The 23,867-nt window shown below is 35.9% G+C and overlaps 2 protein-coding genes across 13 annotated transcripts in view; one reads left to right on the forward strand and one right to left on the reverse strand.

Annotated features, from left to right (window-relative positions):
• The window catches only part of LOC138743320 (mothers against decapentaplegic homolog 5), a 53,229-nt gene extending 39,976 nt beyond the window's left edge, over positions 1–13,253 (forward strand). For 8 of the 10 annotated variants that reach the window (XM_069898478.1, XM_069898483.1, XM_069898476.1 and 5 more), the window contains 5 exons: positions 1,656–1,784; positions 3,239–3,334; positions 6,667–6,888; positions 7,917–8,173; positions 9,207–13,253. In XM_069898478.1, the coding sequence (XP_069754579.1) occupies positions 1,656–1,784; positions 3,239–3,334; positions 6,667–6,888; positions 7,917–8,173; positions 9,207–9,350 (848 nt within the window). In that variant the 3' untranslated portion in view covers positions 9,351–13,253. The remainder of the gene's footprint in view (positions 1–1,655; positions 1,785–3,238; positions 3,335–6,666; positions 6,889–7,916; positions 8,174–9,206) is intronic. The other 2 variants (XM_069898484.1, XM_069898485.1) reach the window with 2 other exon arrangements.
• A 4,390-nt stretch (positions 13,254–17,643) lies between these two features.
• LOC138743321 (short transient receptor potential channel 7) overlaps positions 17,644–23,867 on the reverse strand; it is a 55,439-nt gene continuing 49,215 nt past the window's right edge. For 2 of the 3 annotated variants that reach the window (XM_069898488.1, XM_069898486.1), the window contains exons 10-11: positions 23,071–23,146; positions 17,644–18,543 (exon numbers count right to left, since the gene is read on the reverse strand). In XM_069898488.1, coding sequence (XP_069754589.1) covers positions 18,407–18,543; positions 23,071–23,146 — 213 coding nt within the window. In that variant the 3' untranslated portion in view covers positions 17,644–18,406. Of the gene's footprint in view, positions 18,544–23,070; positions 23,151–23,867 lie in introns of all 3 variants that reach the window. The other variant, XM_069898489.1, reaches the window with a different exon arrangement.

The following is a 23,867-nucleotide window of genomic DNA, read 5'->3' on the forward strand; positions in this document are numbered from 1 at the left end:
ATGGCCATTCTGGATGAACATGGATTGAGCCAAAATTCTGTCTAATGCAATCTATTTGTTATCTTCAGAAGTGAATCATTTTGGCTAAAGATTCTGCATAATCTCTTGTGAGGTCCTTTGCCAATGTCCACAAAGGACTGCCTACTAAATATCACCAGCCAGATAGCTTGTATTCAGCATGTGTGCCTATGCGTGGGTGCATAAACAATTTAAAAGATGTGCCTGCATTTTTTTTATATTTAAATGTTGGAAATGCAGTTTTGGGCTCTGAATATCATAAGTATACGATCCGGGCAAAGCAAGAAGAAAAAGAAATCGGACAGAGAAAGTGAAAAGATAAACAAATTAACAATAACAGTGGCCCTGCTCCACCACATCCCAGCCCTGGGCATCTTCGTGCCTGGGGCACCTCACATCTCACTTCCAACCTGGTGTCCGGACATAGGCCGCGACCTCCTCTGGGAACTGGCTCGTTGGTGGGGCAGTGGTGCTCAGTGTCAGTGTTCAGGCCCTGTGATGTTAGCACGCATACGCTGGGGCTGGCCGTCACTTGACAGGGCAGTCGCAGCCTGGGTGCAGGACTGCTGCTAACAGATGGAATGACTTGCTGTGAAATTCCTGCATCTCTGCGTGATGACATCGGGGTGTTTGTGTAGCTTCACCCAGTGTCGTTCCCACAGCAATGGGCTTTACCCTGGATGATGAAGCAACCTGGGGATGGATGTGAGTCTAGGCCTGGGATGGAGCAGCGTCAGAGTGGTCGGGGATGGCCTTCCTGCGTCCTGTGCTGGCAGCTGTTTCGCGGAGGAGGCAGTGGCCTGTGTCCGGGTCCAGAGGTGGGATGTGAGGTGGATCCATGTAAAATTCCTGGGACAACAATCACTCTGCCCCTCTTAACTAAAGAGTCCCTATACGCCCATAGTGAATATCCATCACCAACCACGGAGAAATGATCTTCTCATGTTGGAGGTCAAATGTTTAATTGTACTACATCTATTGGTGAATTTTCAATTAATTTGGAACCCTGAAATTGATTGCTTTGCTATAATGTATAAAGATTGAAATTTGGATCTAATTTAAGTTTTGTACAGTCATCATAGTCAGAATTATTTTTCGAATTTTTCAGGCTGTCAAAGCTCCTGCAACAGCAGGTTTACGTAGAATACTTCCCAAAATTACAGGTAATTCTAGTTCCGTCGTCACTGTCATAAAAACAATATTAAGTAATGGCAGGTCAAATATTAATGAGATTGAATCTTCCAATTGTTAATATTCGGAATAAAGATACAAATTTTCTCTATTTCTATGTTTACCTGTACCCTAAAACAATCTCCTGGATTTTTTTTTTTGGTTACCTTTTTATTTTGACGTGAGTTAAATTTTAGTACAATTCACAAGTGAATCTTCCGCAACCTTGGATATTTATGCTTGTCAGTTCAGTTTCCAATTTCAGGTCCCAAACAAATAGCTTGAATTTTTATTTTTGAAAATTATTACTTTTTCATCAGTGATCATGATGTCCAGAGTGACATATGTTCACAAGAAAGACTTCATGTGCAAGTAATTTGATAAGTCATTGGTTGCACTGAGTGATCCTAATGCTTATTTTGAACTCTGAAACAATTTTGAGTCTTAAAGTGTTCTCCTTTACACAGCTGACACCCCTCCTCCTGCTTACATGCCACCAGAAGAGCAGATAAATCAAGATAGTACGCAACCTATGGATACAGGGAATGTTATGATGACCTCTAGCATTCCGAATCTTCCTATTATCTCCGCCAGGGGTAAGATTCCAAAACCAAGAAGCTTATATTAGTGCTATTGAGCCATGATGTGTATGTGTTTAAATTTGAATTAAAAAGCATATTTTTAACATGCATGTTGAACAATTTGTTAAATGGAGACTGAGACCTTCAGAATCATCTCAATCATTTTGACTATGCTTGGCAGGTATATTTGAAGAAAAAGATGAGATGAGAGATTATTGTTGACATTGTTTATGATTTTAAGACATTTGAGAAAGTAGGACAGTGTTTCTCAACCTTTTTCGGACTAAGGCCCACCTGGCTTATGGCCATGGCCCACTAGTGGCAATGAGTAAAGCAATATTTTCAAGTCAAAGGTAGCTTTATAAGAAACACATTTTTGTCTAATTTAAAGTATTTTATTTAACATTTTTAAAGAACAAAAAACACCGCAAGCAACACACTGAACATAAGAACTCCCAATCAAAATCAATCTCTGTGGCCCACATGGAGAAACACTGTGGCCCATTGGTTGGGAGCTATTGGAGTGAAACTTAATGATTACTCTTGATGTCATTCATGTCTTGGCATATAAAGGGAATGGATGATGGAGGCAATATGTTGTGGGAGGTCTGAAGCCCTTCAACCTTTATGTAGATTGGATTAAAAATAATAATAGGAGCATTGAGGGTGAGTAAGATTTGAATTGTTCCTGCACCTGTTCTTTTCTCATTCTGGAAATGAAACAGGCCATGTGGAGTAGGTAAGTTATTGCACAGCATGTCCATTGAATCCATGCTGACCATCAAGCATCCATTTGAATTAATTCCATTATTTTCTCCCACATCCACTCCCACCGATTTCCCCAACTCTTAAAGCTTAGGGCCAATAAGCAGAGGGCACCTAGCCATCCAACTTGCATGCCAGAGCACATATGGGAAACCTAGGCAGTTAGGAAAAACATGCAAACACACATAGATCATTCCAGAAGTCACAATTGAACATGGACATTAGAGCTGTGTGACAGTAGATATACTGGATGTGCTGTGTTATTGGGAAAATATTTAGGGGACAGTTCTAGAGTCATAATGTCTTAAGGTTTAGAAAGGTTCTGACAAAAAGACATGTATAAACTCCAAGGTAAAAATAATGAACTGAAGAGTCAGATGAAATGAAAGAATTTATGACCTGAGACAAGTGGAATCATGGAAGATTGGTAAATAGGACTCTGAACAAAATTTGAGCTAGCTGCAGTCTAGGTATGTTCTGAAAGAGAAAAGATGGGGGAATTTAAAGTTCTGTGTGAAGTAAAACAAGAAAAATACGGTTTATAATGTCTGTCAAGCTAGTAATGCAAATGCTGACTTCGTATAGATCAGATAGGTAGCTAAAAATAAAATGAGCATCAAAGACACCAAGAGAAAAAATTCATAGCAAATATAAGATTTTTGGATTCCTTTGTTTGGACTGTAAACATAAACAGAGAATAAAAGTTAAATCTGCAGATGCTGGGGTCGAGTGCAATACACAAATGCTGGAGAAACTCTGGTCACACACCATCAACGTTTCAAAGCACTCAAGCACAAAAGGTTGGTTGCCTTTTACTTTGGATTCTGCATGACTTGCTGTGTTTCTCCAGCACTTTTGTGTATTATAATGTATAGCAAGAGAAATAGGGTTAATACGTTTTTAAAAAATCAACTCATAAGTACTAAATGAGCATCTGTACCAAGAAAGATCTTATTGGTGTCTAATGTAGTATTGAATAGACAAATTAATAATAGTGGTGGTACATGGAAAAGTCAGATGGTTGAAATTATTTTCCACCTTGATAAATGATGGAATTAGAAGTGGGAATGTGAGTTGTGTTTGAGAATGATTTAATTGTAAATGATTCAAATCAAGAGTAAAAAGAGAATTCCAACAGTTATAGGCCAGTCAATTTAACCTCGTTCGTGGATGAGTTTTTGGAACTTGTTGAAGGTAAAAACAGCATAGTTTTGCTAAAAGCAAGCTTTTTTTTGTCTGTAACAGATACAGTTTTGATATAAGTGGACTTTCATAAGCATTTCTTTGTGACATTTATGCTCTTCATCACAATTAAAACTAACAATGGAAAGGACTGCAGCAGTGTGAATAGAAAAATGGCTTTAGTGGCAGAAAAAGAGTTGCAATAAAGTATTATTGTTCAGACTGTCCAGGGATAACTACTAGAACTAATAATTAATTGTGCACAGTTTGTAGAAGACCCAAGCAGTGAACTATTACATGAGTAATAACAACGGAGAAAAAGATTATAGACAGGTTGATGGAATATATGCACACCTGTTGTTGAAATTTAATGTTGGGAAATGTGTGATTAGATTTCTGTAAGAAGAATGAGGGGACAGATGATAAAACCTAGAGGGTACAATTTTGAAACAGGTACAGGAACAGTTAGATCTGGATAGGTTGTTGAAAATGGTAGAACAGACCAATGATTGATTTTGTTTTAAAAATGCACATGGGATTTCTAAATAATGATGCATAAAGCAGTGAAATTCTTACTGTAGCTAAACATGTATGTAAAACACACAAACAATGAGTGTGAACTTAGCTGCAGCTTGAGCATTGTGTCTAATTCTGGGCCATTTTCAGAATGATCATGAAGGTCTAAAGGTATTGAAGATATTACTGGAATGAATGCAGGAATTATGGACTGGAGAAATTGGGGTTTTCCTTGGAGCAGAAGTGTTTAAAATCATGAAAGATTAAGGCAATAGATAGGAACTTGATTCCATTGGTGGATCAAAATATTGATTGAACGGAGATGGGAATTAATTGGCAGAAGAATCATAAATGTCTGGTTTAGGCTCCATCTGTTGAAGATGTAGATTTCGTTGTAGATGTGTTTTTATTATTCGGATATCTGAATTTTAACATAATGATTGGGGATATTTAAATGTGGTATTGGAGCTTTTATTGGGTAATTATTCAAGGTTAAAAGGGAAAAATGGTGGAAGAGTACTAAAATTGAATTGTACAATGCTTAATGAGGTTTGAATTTTGTTTTAAGATGGTGGTTTATGTGACTAATATGATAGATGTGAAGTTAGTAGATATTTGGTGAAGGTTTATCTCTATAGAGAAAGTTTTTTTTTCATCTTTTTTTCATGCTACAATTTTTTTTAAGAATTGATTATTGTTTAAGAATTTTTGATAGATAATGTTACTAACTTTACTAATTTTTTATATTAAGTTTGAGTTAAATATATGTTTCATCTTAACTCCATTTGTTAAATATATGCATTTAAGTTTGATTTAAATATGTTTTTTAAGTCTGATATCTTAGTATTAATTACTTTTCTTTTTGTTAGTATTTTAATCGGTTATGTTTTTGTTTTTTTTTGTAAGTGGGTTTTTTTCTCACATATATTATTAACTTTATTAATTCTTCACTCTTTATTTTGGGGGAAAGGGGGGGTTGGACTAATTTGAGTTGGGTTATTAATGTGTAATAATTATTGGGGAGGGTATAGTTTATTTAGACTACTGATACTGTATTGTAATTTTATTATTTTGTTCTTAATTTTTTTAATGTAATTCTATATGTTATTCATGTTATAAAATCTTAAATAAAGTTTAAAAAAAAGAATCATAAATGTCATACAACAGGTAGTTAAGATCGATAATGCACTATCAGTGAGGTTGAGACATATTTAATAATGGTTTTTTAAAAAAAATTGATAATGTGAAAGGAAAAAGTTTATAGAGTACTTGGAAGAGACAGGGCAAGGGTTTGGGATCAACTTGATTACTTGGGTACAGAGCTGGTGCAGATCTTCCTGCAGCCTTTTTCTAATGATGAATGCTAATAAATGTTTAAATATAATCTTTGATGTTGTTAAATAGAGCCTGCAGATTGTAATAGGTAATCACAATGGGAATTGTTCTATTGTCCAATATATTAGAATGTTTTCTCTCATTATTACCCACAGGTTAAAAGTGAATGTAGTTATTCTATTCTCATTGATCTGGTGCAGATATTGACTTTTTTTTCCAAAAGTTAAAGTCAGTATATTATAAAGCTCTGGTTAGTAGTGGCATAAAGTACTGATGCAGGTAGATGGATTGGTGAAGCAAGTTTTGCATGCTTGTCTTTATCGGTTAAGGCATTGTGCACAGGATTGTCATGTTACAACTCTACAAGACATTGGCGAGCCCGCACTTGGACTATTGTTTGCAGTTTGGGCCACTGAGCTCTCGGGAAAAGTATTAAGCTGTAAAGGTTGCTGAAAAGATTCAAAAGAATGTTTTTTTGGGACTGGTAAGTTTGAAGTACAAAGAATGACTGGATATGCTAGGGCTTTTCTTTCTGGAGCAGAAGAGACCATTTAAAGGTTACAAAATCATGAGGGGCATAGATAAGGTAAATAGTCATAGGCTTTTTTCCAAGTAGGGGAATTGAAAACTAGAGGGTATCGATTTAAGGTCAAAGGGGAAGTATTTGCAAGGCATCATCATAGACCGTGTTAGTTGTATGGATGAGCTGCAAGAGTAGTAAAAGTGGGGGCAATTGTAAAGTTAAAAAGGCATTTAGACTGGTGCATGGATAAGAAAGGTTTAGAAAAATATTAGCTGAATGCAAATAAATGAGACTAGATGAGCCAAAGGGTCAGTTTCTGGATTACCCATCATCCTGATTTAGAAATAACCGTTCTGTCATTGTTACTGTGTCTAAAATCTGGGACTCCCGTCAAAACAACACCGTGCGAGTAGCTTCACTAGAGAAACTACAATTCAGGATGCTGGCTCACCACCTTCTCAAGAGCAATATGTTTTTATTAATAAAGGGGTGGGAAGGGCTAGTGGGAACAACAACAAATAATCTTGCGATCCAGATTATCACCATGTTAATCTCCTGCTAATTGGTTTATTTCAGATGTCCAGCCAGTTGCTTATGAAGAGCCAAAGCACTGGTGTTCCATTGTTTATTATGAATTAAATAATAGAGTTGGAGAGGCCTTCCATGCTTCCTCTACCAGTGTTTTAGTGGATGGATTTACTGATCCATCGAACAACAAAAACCGGTTTTGTCTTGGTCTTCTCTCAAATGTTAACCGCAACTCCACGATTGAGAACACCAGGCGACACATTGGTAAAGGTAAGCCTAATTGTCAAACTATCTGGAACAGAAATGTCAATCCGTACAAGATTTGAGTATTCAGAGATGAGATCTTGTATTCCATTGGAAAAGATAACATAATTTACAAAATAATTATTTCTTTTTTTCTAAAACCTGGAGCCCGTATTTGGATTATATGGGGTTGAATTATTAAATCCTTTCCACTCATTGGTGGTGTGGCTCCGAACCATGGAATTAATTGACGAATTTTATGTTATGTGATCTCTTTTTCTTCTTTTTTCTCTTTGGGGGGGTGGGTTAGGGAAGGGGGTGGGGGGTTGTAGGGGCTTAGTTTTTAAAAAAAATTATGAATGTATTTTGTCTTTTTAAGTTGTATTCATTAATTGTATGTTCAACATATTCATCATCATGGTTTAGTAAATAAAAAAAAAAATTATGTTGTACAAAACATACAACTTGTTGTTGAACAGAATTGTTTTTGGTTCCTAGCTGAGCCCTTACTATCTGGCAATCGTTTATATATGTCACCCATTATGACCATTTAATTTGTTATTAAAAATTGCAATAATTTCAATATTTTGAAGCTAAAGAAAACAAAAAGTGCAAGCAGTGTTCGTATTTTATTGTATCGTTTCTTTAATATCACATCAAAATTGGATGGTGATAGTGAAGCTGCTTGAAAAACAAATGATTTCCTTCCTATTTCTTTGTGTTGCAGCATAATTCAGATGCTTTGGCAAAGGCACATTGTTTTTGCTTCATCAGTTCAGGATGACCCCTGCCCTTTATTAATAATTTTTCCTCAAAATCATTTGGTATCAGTCTATCGAGTAGCAGACAAAAATGTCTTCAAAAAAGAATCTGTAGATATGAAACTAACAATCGGTCTACCTCTCAGGAGGAATAACCTCTTTTTGTCTCTTCTATTTTCTTTTCGCTCTCTATCCCCTCCCACAAAACTTCTCACTAATACTTTCTCACTATTTCTATCAATCACAGAAAGGAAAGATTGCTTTGTAATGCTAGAATTATTATTTATTTTGCAGGTGTCCATTTATACTATGTGGGAGGTGAAGTCTATGCTGAATGTCTCAGCGACAGCAGCATTTTTGTACAGAGTAGAAATTGCAACTACCACCATGGTTTTCATCCTACCACTGTATGCAAGATACCAAGTGGTTGCAGCCTGAAGATATTCAACAACCAAGAGTTCGCTCAGCTTTTAGCTCAATCTGTAAATCATGGCTTTGAGGCAGTTTATGAACTGACCAAGATGTGTACTATTCGCATGAGTTTTGTTAAGGTAAGGAAAAATGAACTGTAATTTTTGAATTAACTACTCCATAAATTATATTCAAATGTTCCATTTTTTATTTCGCTGATTATTCATTCAAAGGCTTCATGTCTTTCCTCTCTTAAGTTCCGGATTAATATTATCTGTTAGTCAATAGCAATGCGTTTTTGCAAGTAAACTGGTTAATTCACTTAACTCAGTTGATTCAGGATCAAATTAACCTTCAACTCACCAATTTTATTGAAAATTGTTGCCATTGTTTCTTACTAAAAATAAGAAATGCCCACCTCATTTCCTATTGGATCTTTTACCCTCTATGTGTTAGAATTGTGGTCATGCAGCATGGAACAGCCCTCTTGGCCCAACTTGTCCATGCCAACCAAGTTGTCATTCTGGGCTAATCCCATTTGTCTGCATTTATTCCATGTTCTTCTCAGCCATTCCTATCCGTATTTCTTGGAAGTTATAATTATTTAGACCATTGGTTTGCAGAACTTCGCAAAATTAATGATTAGAACTCCACTTTTTTTTTAAGCAGTACTCTGCAATTGATCTCAGAGTACAATATAATGATGTGCAAATAGACAAAGCTCCATTTTTCAGAGCTTCCTCATCTTGATAACACAATTTACCACAAAATGCAGAATCCTATTTGTAGCATATTGCAATGTGATCTTGATTGAAATTAAATGGAAGTAAATTAGGATTTTTCTTTGTTTGTTCATACTTTGATAAAGACTTCAAGCCCGAAACATTGGTTAATGTATTTATCTTTGCTACATAAAATACATTGTTTGACCTGCTGAGTTTCTCCAACATTGTGTTTTTACTTCAATCATGGTCTCTGCAATCTTTTGTGTTTTACTCCTAAGATTTAATCTTCCTTTTTGTTGACTTGTTTTAAATAGACTAATGTGGCTTGAAATGTTAAAAAAAATCTCAAGATTTTGTGTTCATGAATACAGATAATTTGTCTTCTATGACCAGTAACCCCTTTGTTAATCTAGTAATCCCTTTGATACGGTTCTTCATTTTTCTACAGGGCTGGGGTGCAGAATATCATCGGCAGGATGTAACCAGCACTCCATGTTGGATAGAAATTCATCTTCACGGTCCACTTCAATGGCTGGACAAAGTTCTTACCCAGATGGGCTCCCCTCATAATCCTATCTCCTCTGTATCTTAACAGTGAAGTATGATCAACAGGGCTGTGGAAAACACTAGAGGGTGGAAAATTTTATTTAAACTGGACACTGTGAAAGATGTACTGGAAGAACAATAAGAAAAACTCAATTGGCACTGTTTGAGATTTTATGACCAATCACCAATAGTTTTGCCAAACTAATACATCGTGGCATTTATAGATTTTGCCTTCGGCTCAATGAAGCTGTTAATGTTAAAATACTGTTGATGGAAGTCAGAACTTTTGTCATACTTTAAATCAACATATTGCTTTGATCTGAAGTCCAACTCCATTGAACGAGCTGTATATGCATTTTAGGTGGCTAATTAAGGGCAGTAAAATGAGAACTTGAGTTGCAGCATGACAAGGCTAATAATCTTTTCAATTGTGTTAACATCTTATGAAAATGGATTTTAAAGATCATTGTCATTTACTATTCCAGGGAAATTAACTTCTGAGATTATGATAGCTGAAAAGTTTCTCCATTTGGAACACTTTTTCTTGCATTTGACAAAATGAAAATGGTCTTTTTTTCAGAAATGCAGTAACATTCAAGCCTGTTCTAAGCATTGTGTTGGAAACATTGAACTTCCTGTAGAAAAGCATTTCCATTTGTCATCTTGTATATTGCATCCAGTGTTGGGACGTCTTAAGTTTTGTATTATATTTTCGTGAGCTTGGAGTTGTATCATAGTATGTAGTACTCTTTGGTCCAACAGGCATTGTAGTGAGCTTATACATAGTTAATGAAGATGATCTTTGTTGGGCTACTATAGGCGTTACTGATCTTAGGGAAAGTGCTGGTGAACCCAAGGATACAGTTCATAGTTAATGAAGATGGTCTTTGTTGGGCTACTATAGACGTTACTGATCTTAGGGAAAGTGCTGGTGAACCCAAGGATACAGTTCATAGTTAATGAAGATGGTCTTTGTTGGGCTACTATAGACGTTACTGATCTTAGGGAAAGTGCTGGTGAACCCAAGGATACAGTTCATAGTTAATGAAGATGGTCTTTGTTGGGCTACTATAGACGTTACTGATCTTAGGGAAAGTGCTGGTGAACCCAAGGATACAGTTCATAGTTAATGAAGATGGTCTTTGTTGGGCTACTATAGACGTTACTGATCTTAGGGAAAGTGCTGGTGAACCCAAGGATACAGTTCATAGTTAATGAAGATGGTCTTTGTTGGGCTATTATAGACGTTACTGATCTTAGGGAAAGTGCTGGTGAACCCAAGGATACAGTTCATAGTGCACTGTGTAGTCATTGCAGCAGGATTGTCCCTAAGTGCAGGCATTGCGCTGTTGCTGTAGAGTTGGAGATAACTTTCAAATTTGCATGCATTAAAACCTTGCATATTTTGATTCATTCTTGTCAATCCATTCCTAGTGATGGATAATGTAGGCGTGCATCAAAATTCACTTTGTCAAATTCTTTTCTATAGCTTAATTCAAATAAGCAACACTCTGGTTTGGAATTTGTATATCAAATAAACTAAAAATTATCTCTCAGCAATGACTATCTGATACCAAGCTATTTACACAAATTGTAGGTAGGAAAGTGGATTGTTACCAGGCATGCTTTTGTTAATTTCATCTCATCACTTTAAAATTTCATTAGAGAGCAGAGCAACAAAACAAGGAGAAAATCTTCATATTACAGGTAACATGACGTTATTTATATTTGGGGAGGTATCTGGTGTAATTGGCAACCCACCATTTATTGGCCGCCCCTTGATCGTTAGCTATTTTCTATTGACGCCCTTCTGGTGAAAGAACATCCATGTGCTGTTGAGCAGCAGGTTTCAGAATTTCAACCTAATGACAGAAGGAACGACAATATATGGTGTAGGATTCAGAGGGAGATGTGCAGATGGGGTTTTCCTAGGTCTGTTGCCATTGACTTCATTGGTGATAAGAGTTTGAGGATCTGGGCATTCATGACATAAGTAATATTTTCCACAGTAAATGAATGCATCAAAAAAAACAGGAACTTAACATTTGTCTCCTTCAGGTTCTAGGTCTATATAAAGCCACATGTAACTCTCTCATTTGTATAGTTAATGTTTTGTTGTCATTTTAGCTTAATGTGTTAAGAGATATCGGCATCGATGGCAGTGAAACCTCTCAATAGTATAAATTGTTAACTCTTGCCTAATAGGTTAATGAAATCAGTGTATGTGTGCCAATTGTATTTTTGTCACTATTTTACATCTGATTAGTTTACAATCAGAAATTGGTGTTTTATAAACTTAATTGACAGAATTTGTTTCTAATGTTTTCAATTTCACTTGGGAGATACCATTTGCAAAGCAAGGCTAAATAGGACACAGTGCTAATGTAAAAGTGGTGAATGATAAACATTTTACTTGGTGAACTTGGTCTTTGAAGAAAGAAACATTGGAAAAGTGACCTTTTTAGCAGTTATTTTCCTAATGCCGCATCAGCTCTACAACACCATTCCTTTTACCTCCATACAAAAAAGACTTGTTAAAGTTGGAAATTGTTCAAAGATGTATTGAGAAGTGAGAGTGATCATATCCTAATTAAAATGTGGCCATTGCCTTCAGGTATTTTTCACTGACTTTTCATTTTTTTAATCTTAATTTTCTGGCAGTACAAATTGCTTTGGTGCTGATAAACATTTGCATTTTTAAATGTGCAAATCTGGCTTCATATCACAGAAAATAGTAAGATTGAACAGGTTTGAGTTCACATAGCATAGAAATTTCTGTGTACTGTCAGAATTCCTTTAATAAAGACAATGCATTTGCCTGTTCATGGGTTGTTTTGTGTTTTGAATGCTCTATTTTAAAGTTGGATCATTTCATCTCCAATGCTTTGGTTGATAGCCATTCTATTTCCAATGGAGAAAAAACAAAACGGAGAAATTATTAGCAGTGAATTTTTGATTGCTGAGGGGTAAGAATATATGGCTTTATTTTGAAGTGGTTAAATATTTATTTAGTATCTTGTTAAAGTTCAATCAAAGTAAGGTCAGAGTCACAAAATCTTCAGCCTTTTTTACGAGAAAATCCACTTGTGCCCTCTTGTGGAAGTAGAAGTATTAGCTAACAATGTACATTGAGTCAAATCTGGCAAATTTGAATTTATTTTACGGCATCATAAATTAGAGGTTCTAAGAATAGCTTTCAATTTTGAAAAAGACAGCCTGAACATGGTTCAGAACTGCAAGTAGTTCTGATTACCTTGAAATGTTTACTTCAATAATGTACAGTCATTAAGCAGATTCTAACCATGTACTTGAACACTGTCAATAATACAGTGCCATATGAGGGAAAGAAGTGAGTAGAAGAGTTTGTAAATGTTCACTAATGGATTTTTAAATTTTGTCTTAAATCATTTTGGAAGTATTAAATTTCTGATCCATAAACAAAAAAAAGTCCTTCTCTTTTAAATTAATAAATAAATACTTGAGGACTTGGTACCAAGGTGGCAAAAAAAAAAATGCATGGAACTAAGTATATGACAGGAAAATAATTGGGAAGAGATGTGATAACCAGATAGGGCTTGGCATTGGAAATCGTAGAACCAAAATCTTCTCGCTGTTCTTATAGCATTAAGGCAATGGGAAAATAGGAGAAACCTGACTTTAAAAAAAAGTTTGAAAGCCTTGAACAAGTGAACATAAAAATTTGATCTGGATGTTCTTTTAATGGCACAACAGTTAATTGCTTGCTGTCAGACCAGGTAACTTTCAAAGCATGTGGGATATATACATTCTGTACTCTTTAATTTGCTTCAGAAATTGCAGTATATCTCAGGAGGATTCATAAAGATTGATTACATCTTTTAATTTACTAATTCTTGCTGGGCTAGACTTATCCAAGTAACTTGCGCTGGTGTAGCTCCTTTAATGTAATAAAGCATCCAAAGATACTTTATCTACACTTCTGTGTTAGATTGCATGTACAATATTATTAAATGTGCAGTACTTGCTTTCCAAGTATTTAATTTTTTTTTATCAGTGTTTTAGTTATCTTCATTTAATTAGTTGTTTAAAGAGATAATTCTTGTTTTTCAGTGTATATTAAATGAGTTCCATTTCACAATTGGGACACTGAACTAGAACAATGCTTTAGATTATTCAGGCATTAGTACGGTTCTGAGTGGGACCAGATGAATTTGGAACCAATGTTTTTGCAGGAGGTTGGCTACTGCTGTGTGGGGTAGGTACATGAAAATGAATGGTAGCAGTACAGGTAAGGACCATTTCAAATGCAAGGCCCACCATGATGCAGCCATGGAGAAGAGGGGGAGAAAGGAGCAAGAAACAGCAACTTTAGTAGGACCAGACTTTTTTTTTAAAAAGTTGTCGACTGTAGCTGTAATGAGTATGTAATACTATGATGTGACAACAGTGACCTTGCTTTTAAAGAAAAAAAGTGGAATTGGATATGATATTTCAAGGTATAAGGAAGAGAGGGGTTGGAGCATGCGAGGGTTCGCACTGTTGATAATGGAGATAATGCTACGCTGGAAAGGAGCAGATCTAAACAGTATCTGTTTGGTTGAAGTTAAAGAGTGATATCCCAAAGACCATGTCACTGGGAGTATTCTCTCGGTTGCTAAATAGTGGGAAGGATGTTGTGCAAAAGAATGAGGAAGTGAAAAATCCTTTGATTTATGATGATAAGAAACTTTAATGATCCTAATATAGATTGGCATAGTAATATAAGACGACGTTTTGGAGTGAATCTTTGTGACCAGGATGTTTCTGTTCCAGTGACATTGCTGAGCTTGGTTCAAGGGCATACAGCAGGCTAAGGGGAACAAGTACAAATACTATTAGTATCATAAGTTTTAGAATTTATACAATTAAAATAGGCTGATTTCAACAGGTTTGATCTATGCAAATCAGAATCAAAGATGGGGAAGTTAATAAGTTATTGAATTTCTACGTAATTCAGCCTCTAATTATTTTATAGAGTTGGGATTGGTGGGCAGAGGGAGTAGACAGTTCTGGATATTTGGTACTCTGCAAAGAATGATTCAGCACAGACTAGAAGGGCCAAAAGGCCCTGTTTCTGTGCTGTGGTGTTCTATGGTTCTAATTGGCTTTTAACATTGCCCTCCTTTTGGTTTAGCTGCAGTTTTAAGATTATTATTCTCTATCCTGAAGTCTCACAATTTCAAAGAATTTCAATTTATTCTCCTGTTAATAATCTTTTGATTACCCTTTAATCTTTCATAATGGAGAAGTTAAATTTGGTAATCTTAATTCATGCTACATTCCAACTAACTTCATACTTCAATCCTAGTAATTATACTGCAGAATTTGAACAAAAAGAGTGGCATTGTTTATATTTACACTACAGTAACATGGATTTTTTTTGGGCACTTTCTGCCCCTTCTGTTCCTATGAAATGTCTTGCACTTCTCTGCAGTAAATCCCTCTTGATGCTGAACTGCCCTTTCTGAGAGTTTGTGTCCTGCCAGTTAACTGGCATCATCTTCCCTGTTTGCCAAACCTCAATAAAAGGAATAATTTGAGTTTTCACACTATTCTGTGTTCTAATGTGGGAGAAACCTGTGATTTTAGTGGTGACTGGGAAACAGCACTGCCTGCGACTTCCATTCAGAAATGTATCTATTTACCTTCATTTGCTACTTCAAACAATAATTTGCCCAAGCTAGTGCCAGTATGATATGAACCAAATGTGGCATTCCAGAAACGTCTAACTAGACCTCTGTAAGTTTAACATAGCTCCTAGCACTTTGTATTGCAGGTCCTATAAAATAAAGGCCAGTACTTCAACATCCTTCAATTATTTTTAAACCCAATGACTAGATTTTTGTGATCTTTAAACTTGGATAATTCAGCACTTTTAGATACATTCAAAACGTACCGGAAGTGTAGGTTAATTGAGTGTAAAATTGTTGGGATGAACTCGTAAGCCCAAATGGCCTGTTACTCTGTTGTATATTTTAATTCATTCATATCAGATGAAAAAATGGCAGCACTGGTGTGGATCCAGGGGAGCAGAGACACAGTGGTGCTCTGCAGGGTCCAACTGGCTGGATGTAATGCTGGCGACTCCATACAGGCTTTAAAGGGTGTGTTAAATGAGCCAATGTTTTTTTTAAATTAAAATCCTGCAACCGTCAAGTCTGTACCCAAGATGGTGAAGTCGATGTTTGGCAGCGGCCACGTGGGGTTGCAGACTCCAGGGGAAGCAACAGACTGGGAGAGAACCAGAAATGTAGGGAACAACCCACATTGAGAAGGAGCAGAGGAGATGACTCTACAGGGCGGTGACCACAGCAGCAGACTAATGAGGGCCCCAGCTGCTAACAGACCCACACAGTCTACAAGCGATCAGCGACCTGTGGCTGACTCATGGAACTGAGTTTCGTGAAGGTGTCGAGAGCAAGAAGAGCTCCCAAAGAGCCTTGGGCACTGAAAGCTTACTGATCGTATGGAACCTTTTGAACTCGAGCTTGGGTGGCTGATGGCTAGAACAGGGGTCTGTGCAGTTGCAGAGACTGCAAGAGGGCTGGAGGCAAATCCATTGACACTAAATGTCTTTGAAGAAGCTCTCTACTTTCTGCCTTGCTATAAGGGGCACCTTGCAATAAGAATGGCGACTTTTTGTCTGCCTTGCATCAGCCAGAAGGAATTTTCATGTAATACATTTTCTGTATTATTGCATGACAATAAAAGAATTTTGAATATTGTCCTTATGGCAATTTTTGGAACAGTCTGAGTTGATTATTGTGGTCATATTGTGGAAATATCTCCAGGATTCTCAGCATAACAGATTAATATTGAAATATTTGCTTGATGAAAGCAGTAAATAGCTTTAATTTTTTTGGTGTTTAAATATAAATTTTAAAAATTTCAATTCAAAAAGTTTAAAAATGTCAAAGGAAGATCCTTAGTGACAAGTGAAACTTGTTTTTTCTGGTGGTAAACATATTAACATAAAGTGGATGTAGACAATTCTGACTGGAATAGCCATAGGATATCAGAAGGAATGCCTTTGAATTAGACAAATTTAATGTTTTGAATGCTTCACTAGGATGTTGTTGTAACTTGGAATCAACAGTGATTGTTAATAAAACTTTTTAATGCATTTTTTTAATCCACTGCATCTGATGGGAATCATAATGAAATCAGTGTATCTTTGGACATCCATTCACTTTAATTGATATTCAGTGGGATCTGAGGATCTGTCTGATTTTATTTCTTGTGAATCCCTTGTACACTTTAACTTTTCATTCTTCAGCATATTTCTCTTTGGCTGCTTGTAGTTTCTTATAATTTTTTTTGAAACTTTATATGCTGCAGATGCAAAGCTGCAAGTAAAGATACTAGAAGAAATGCCTTCACTTTTTCTAAGGTAAATGTGATAGTTGCATGTTCCAGAGTGATCAAATATCACATGAATCTTATTACTGATATTCAGTAATAACATAAATAGACCTAGTAAGTGTATTCCTGGATTACAATGGAAGCATTTGCAACCTTTTGAACCTATACTTGTAACTGAGGAATATTCTGGACCCTGTTTGTCAATTGTAATTTTTTTACTTGTGGATGAGGCCTCTTTCGAATTGTCAAATAGAGTAGTAATATTGAGGGTGTATAAATTAGTTTATATTTGGATGGGGGTTCATGTTAAAAATTTGCTTCAGTTGAATTTTTTTTCCAAGGTTTCAGAGTTTTCACATATTCAAGAGATGAAAGATTGTTAATGGTTTAAAAAAAAATCACTCCAAAGACTACTTTTTATTTGTTTTAAAAACAATACAATATGCAAGAGACTTTCAACATTAGCTGTTAATATTGGTGTAATCAAAACAATATTTGTTTTAATGTGCTAGCTACTTGAACAACTTTCACATTCATGATCAAAAAGTTGTTACAGTCAATCAGCAAAACTGAAGTACCAGATTCCATCTTGACCTCTGATATTCTGTCTATGGTATTTGCAGATTCAGCGCAGGCTTTCCTCCAGGTACACCAGCTTTGAACATTCCAAAGGCATGTGGGTTGAATAGTTAATTGGCCACTGCAAATTGCTCCTAGAGTGCAAATGAATGGTAGAATTTGGAGGGATTTGATAGAATGTGGGATTAATATTGGAATATTGTAAATGGATGATTCATGGTCAGTGTAGACTCTGGGCTGATGATGGTCCTGTTTTTCTGACTCTAAATTGGAAGGAATCAACTTAGCTGTTCAACAAACAAAAGCATTAAAGTCTAAGTTATATTGTTATCTGAGAACATTGTTCTTAGAACTTTAAATTTAGAGTAAAACAGCTTTAGATGAACAAAGAAAAGTTTTGATACTAATTTACTAAGATAAACATTATGAAAATTGGAAATTGACAACAGGGCAGAGTGCCAATTAACCTTTTGCCAAATAGTAATACTGAGTAAGTATGAATCTCTTGGTTTATGGAGATGGATGTTGGTTTTTGGTGCAAAATACACTTTAAATAAACAAAGAATTAAAGTGTACAGATGTTGGTCAAAGATTGGTTTCATAGATTGTATTGGGATTTTTAATTTGAGACTTTTCATGTTTTCTCAATTTTAAATGTATTTTCAACATTTATAAAATCATGGGTAGCAAGAAATGCAGTTGATCCAATACCAATGTCCTATTAAGTCTAACAGATGAGGGGCAAATTTTTCTAATTTAAAATGTTTTCCAAACTGTGCTACAAGTTCTCGTGTTTTACAATACTGAATATATCTCTGAGCATGAGACTGGAACTGGCAGTTGCTTAGCAGACACCTGTTAATTATTGGGTGCAGGGCTCCAATGTGTCACCAATACATACATATTCCTTGTTTTAGCGCTGATACCATCTAACCCTTCTTTGCTGAATTTCAATCATTTAATTCTTTGCCTTTTACAGTAAGGCAACAAAGAAGGAATCTAATTGTACACAGCTAAATAAACTGGTTTTAAATATTATTAAATAAATTGACCCACTTATTATTTTGTCTCAAACAATTTTTTTTATATCAAAATTCCCACTTCATTTGAGGAACACCACAATTGACTCCCCATTAATTTCAATTATTTTTTCAAGTTTTTGCCAAATTTGTCACTGAGTTGCTGAATGAGTTGTGCCAATTCTCCTGTGGCTTGTGACTTTTCTTCAAGGAGTTCATAACGAAGACTAGAAATATCTTGTTTGATCTCCTTAAGTTCCCCTGAAATACAAACAGAATGTTAGGCTGCTGTTATTTAAAATCTAAGACCTTAAGACAAAATTTACACCATCTGTAAGACAATAAGGCGATTAAAATCATAGCTAATATTTTTTCCTTTCAACCCCATTCTCCTGCCTTCTCCCAATAACCTTTGACACCCCAACACTTTACATATGCCCAAAGACTCACCCCACAGCTGTACATGGGAACTAATTCCACAGATTCTCCTCTGTTCCAAAGGGAGATTCTTTGATTTTAGGCTATAACCTCTGGTCCTAGACCAGTGGTTCTCAAATCTTTTACTTTCCACTCACATTCCACTTTAAGTAATCCCTATGCCATAGTACTCTGTGATTAGTAAGGAATTGCTTCAAGTGGTATGTGAGTGGGAAGGGAAGGTTGAGAATCTGTTCTTGACCCAATTGTTACTGAAATATTTTGCTTGAGAAAAATTGTCATGGGCCCATTTCTTTTAGAGTTCTGAAACCGTGCACGTACGAGTCAATTAGGTGCATTTAAAACTGGTTTTCAAACTTTTTCTTTCCACCCAGATACCACCTTAAGAAATCCCTTACTAATAATCACAGAGCACCTATGGCATAGGGATTACTTAAAGTGGTATGCGAGTGGAAAGAAAAAGGTTGAGAACCATTGTCCTAGACTCTCCCATTACTGGAAAAAACTTCTCCACATCCTCTCTAGCTCTTTCAATATTTAGAATGTTTTGATCCTTGTGCAGCTTGTATGTTAAACCCCTTCATACTTGGGTTCATTCTCGTAAACTGGCAGTGCTCCAAACGTGGTCTGACTTGGAAAGCCTCAGCATTACGTCTTTGCCTTCATATTCTAGTCCTCAAAATTAAATCAAATTTGCATTTGCATTCCTTACTACTGACTCAAATTGCAAATTAACCTTCAGGGAATCCTGCACCATGTCCTTCCCAAAGTCCCTTTGGACCTCTGCTTTCTGAATTCTCTCCTAATATTCAAAAAGCTATCTATTGTGCCTTTCATATAGTTAAAAGCAACCTCTGCTGCATCCTTGAGTAGAACATTTCACAGGCTCACTTGCCTGGGAGAAGCAGTTTCTTATTTCTATCTTAAATTTACTCTTCTGAATCTTGAGGTTATGACCCCAAGACCTTCTGTTAACTGCCAGTGGAAACAACCTCCTTGCTTACATCTTATCTATTCCTCTTACACTGTTTCAATATGATCCCTTCCCCTCTTATACTCCAATCTCTCATCATCAGATAATCCCCTCTGGAATCAACTTGGTGCACCTCTCTGTACCACTGTTTTTATATTGTTCTAAGTTACTTTAATCTAGATTTATTGCTTAAGATTTTTTGGCTGCTTCTTAATTTCTTTCCAGTTTCCTACTACTCTTGACCCCTTTGCATGAGCTTTTAATTTGATGCTTCCCTTATTTTGGTTATAGATAGCAGACTATCCTTACTGTCCTTGTTTTTCCACAGTGCTCAAAAGTATATTCTAATTTAAAAAGAATCATTACAGCCTGTGCTCCCAGACAACATTGGTGAATTCTTCCCTCTTTGCATTGTAGTTTCTTCTGTTTAGGTATAATGCACTTGTTTGAGATTTTACTTCCATCTGTATTAGAAATTCAGCCATACAGTGATCACTCTTTCCAAGAGGATCCCTAACTACAATATCATTAATTTTATCTTCTCATTACAGAGGACCAGATCTAAGTCAGCATGGTCTCTTGTAGGTTTCATACCATGCTGCTCAAGAAATCTTAACATTGTTGCATTCTACAAACTTCTCAAAGCTTTATCAACCAATTTAACTTGATCAAACAATATGCTTGTTAAAATTTGCCATTCCATTCTTGAATACATCTGTTAGTTCTTTATTGCCTACACCATTGCATTGTTCTTATTTGGGCTGCAGACTATCCCAATAGTTTCTTCCTCCTCACTCTTTCTAATCTCTACCCAAATCAAATCAGCATTTTGCTCCATAGAGCTTATATCATCTCTCACTATTGCCCTGATCATCTCATCCTTAATAAAGAATGCTACCACACTATCCTTGCTTGCCTTCCTACCTATCCTTCAAAATTACTTGATATCCCTGCAACTATGTTTCTGTAATAGTGATTAAATCATCCTATTGTACTGCTTTGTTCAGGTATAGTGCCCTTGCACTCATTGACTTTTTACAATCTATTTGCAATGTGTACTTTTTGACTTGCATTTGGTGTTTCTGACTTTCACTTTTACAATTCCCTTTCTAACTTGTGCATCTCTCTCCATTTTACTTCCCCCTGTCCTATGTAAGTTCCCATCCCATGCCAAACAAATTTATTCTTTATTCCATGTTGAAGGAAGAGCACTTGCTTTTTATTTCAAATAAGATTTAAGCTCAGTCTTTATGACCCAAAAGTAGGCTTTTCATCACATTTTACAATAAAAAGCAATCAATTTACATTTGGCCCACAGATGGCCAAGAAAGAAATATGCAAAGCTTCCTGCTTAAGACATTCAATTAAAAGTGCATTGTTTGGAGAATTCTCATTAATTATTTTAGAGATAAGAACATTATTGGTAGAAAACAGGGTGTGGGTTGTGTTTCTGAGCTTATTTTTCAGAATATCAGGCTGATATATTTAATCTCCCTCAAGACTAATAATTCAAAAATTGAACATACGCACAGTGACGCTTTATTTCGGAGTTATTGTCCTTGGTTCAAAGGGCTGATTTTCAATGTCATTATTTATATATTGCTGGTCAATATTAAAATTATTCCAACCTAGATGCATGTCACTTTTTTAAAAAAAGTTATTTGAAATATTTTCAGTAAATTGTCCTGGTATCTTTATAGAAACTCAGATGAAGGACCTATTTCTGAGCAGTATAGTTCTGTGACCAGAAAGCCACATTTTCTTCCATACGTCGGTATTAAATTATATTGTATGATGCATAACCTTGTGTTTATTGTATTTCTCATAGTTCTGGAGCATAGCTTTTCCCATCGTTATTGAATGAAGATCTACCGGGACCAATGCCTGAAGTGGGCGCACAAAATCAGTGAACTGGTGCAGACTCGAAAGGCCAACATGGCCTGTTTCCGCTCCGTAAATGGTTATATGGTTAATTTAGTCCCAGTTTTGTATCCCTGTTGCCCTTTTTTCCCTGCATGCCCATCCAAGTTCTGCACAAGTCATTGATAATCCTTTTTGCAGTGATAGAAAGAGGCTGAGCTCTAGATAACAGGAGGCCACAGTACATTTAAGGGGGGGGGGGGGCACAGATAGAAATAATTTTTTTTTTTGTATTTTATATAGTTGGAAGGGGAGAAGCACAGAGGAAACCAATTAAGCAGCCCCAGACCTGTTGATTAATTGGAGGCATGAAAAGTCATGTTGGGTGATGTAATAGAGAAGATTGATGAAGGAAACATAAGAGATTTTTGTCTATGGGTTTTCAGAAGTATTTGTGACAAAGTACCATATACAATGCTGGTTAGCAAAATTAAGCTCAATTCTTGAGTGTGATGATGGAAGAAACTGCCAATCAGGACCTTCAAAAGGGGTATTGGGTCCATGAGGAAATATAATGTACAGGATAGCTCCATAAAGATCTGTCTTTGACTTTGGGGATGTGTGGGGAGTCTTGTATGGCTTCCTCCTGTGACTAAGGCTTAAGGAGAGTAATGAATGTGGGAGTTGACAAAGTCGCCATTTTTCAAATACACTACAACTCCGATTATCCAAAATGGTTGAAAGTGGCCTATTAGGATAAATGATTTTTTCGGGTAACTGGTCATTTTAAAAAAAAAACCACCCCAGTAGCAATCACTTGTTACAATGTTTAAACAACAAGGGAAGGCTTTTAAAGCATGAAATAATGTTTAATTCTTACCAAAAAAAAAACAAACTGAACAAAGATAAATCCAACACCAAAAACTCAAAATTCCAAAATTTTTTCAATCTGTGACGACAGTTTGGCTCTGGAAAAAAAATTCAGATAACTGAAGATTTCTGATTGCTTTGGATATCCTCATTTAGCCAAAATATTTCAGAGGTCACTTCCAAGTTCAAATAATTTTTGGATAACTGAGGATTTCGGATAATCCAAATGTTTGATTATTTTTTCTGAATTTTAACCTTTAGGTGTTGGTTCTTTGACTTGAATGTATTTACCCTTCTGCAAATGTTAAAAAGGTCCTAAAAGCTCAAATGAATACTTCATATAAATTCCTATAAAAATTGTTGTGTCTGTAAAGAGGAAACACTCAAGATGAAGCATGATTTTTAAAAAGATGTAGATGTGAGTTTCAATGGCAAGGCCAGCAATAGATTCAGAGACATGTTACTCTGTGTTTGGAGTTGTATTCAAGGACAGGTGTTCACAAATTTCCCTGAATAAGAATGTTTTAACTTGTATTTTACTTTCAATACAAGTCAGAATATTGTTAAGAATTTTAACTTGTCTTGAGATCAGTAGTTAAAACATTTAAATATTAGTTGAATTAATTACCAACTTGAAAACTACTTGCCTTCATTAACTTCATCATTTTCTCTGTCAACCTGTGCTTTCAGCACATAACGCTTTATTAACCGCTTCATAATTCTCTGGACAGAATGATAAATAAAATTTAATTAAAAATTTACTATATATTACAGTTCTACTTCCACATCATTAGGATATCAGTCTTCAAATCTGAAAGTTTGAGATATTTTAACACACTTTATAAAGATGTGTTATCTGTGATGAATAACTTGTATTCATTGGCAATGATGATTACATTTTTTTTATCTACAATTTAAAGCTGAACCATTGTATGTTATCACACAGAATACCTGAGGTGAGACCATTTATTCAAATCCACAAATGCCTTTCTCTCAGTGGACACAGCCCAGCACATCACAGGCAAAACTCTTTCTTCCCTCCCCTCCCCACCCCCATCGAGAAAATCTCCATGGAATGTTGGAGAGCAGCAACAATGATCAAGGATCCACACCACCCAGAACATGCTCTGTTCTCATTGGTGCCATCAGGAAAGGAAATAGAGTGTCCTCAATATGGGGCAGACACCTTTATTTGCCCCTGTGCTCCAGATTTAAATTTATAATCAAACAGTTCACATGTGATTAAAATGCTCATTCCAGATTTTATTCAAGGATACTTGTGTATATATTTTAGTTTGATTACAAATTTCAATCCGAGGTGTACGGGGCAAATAAAGGAAAACATGAAGGGTACCATAGGTGCCACAAATCTTGCATCACCAGGTTCAGGAACAGTTGCTACATCTCCACAGACTCCTAAACAACAAACTCAGAGTCTCATTTA

This window comes from Narcine bancroftii, chromosome 9, assembly GCF_036971445.1.
Source record: "Narcine bancroftii isolate sNarBan1 chromosome 9, sNarBan1.hap1, whole genome shotgun sequence".
In the NCBI taxonomy this organism is placed as follows: Eukaryota; Metazoa; Chordata; class Chondrichthyes; order Torpediniformes; family Narcinidae; genus Narcine; species Narcine bancroftii.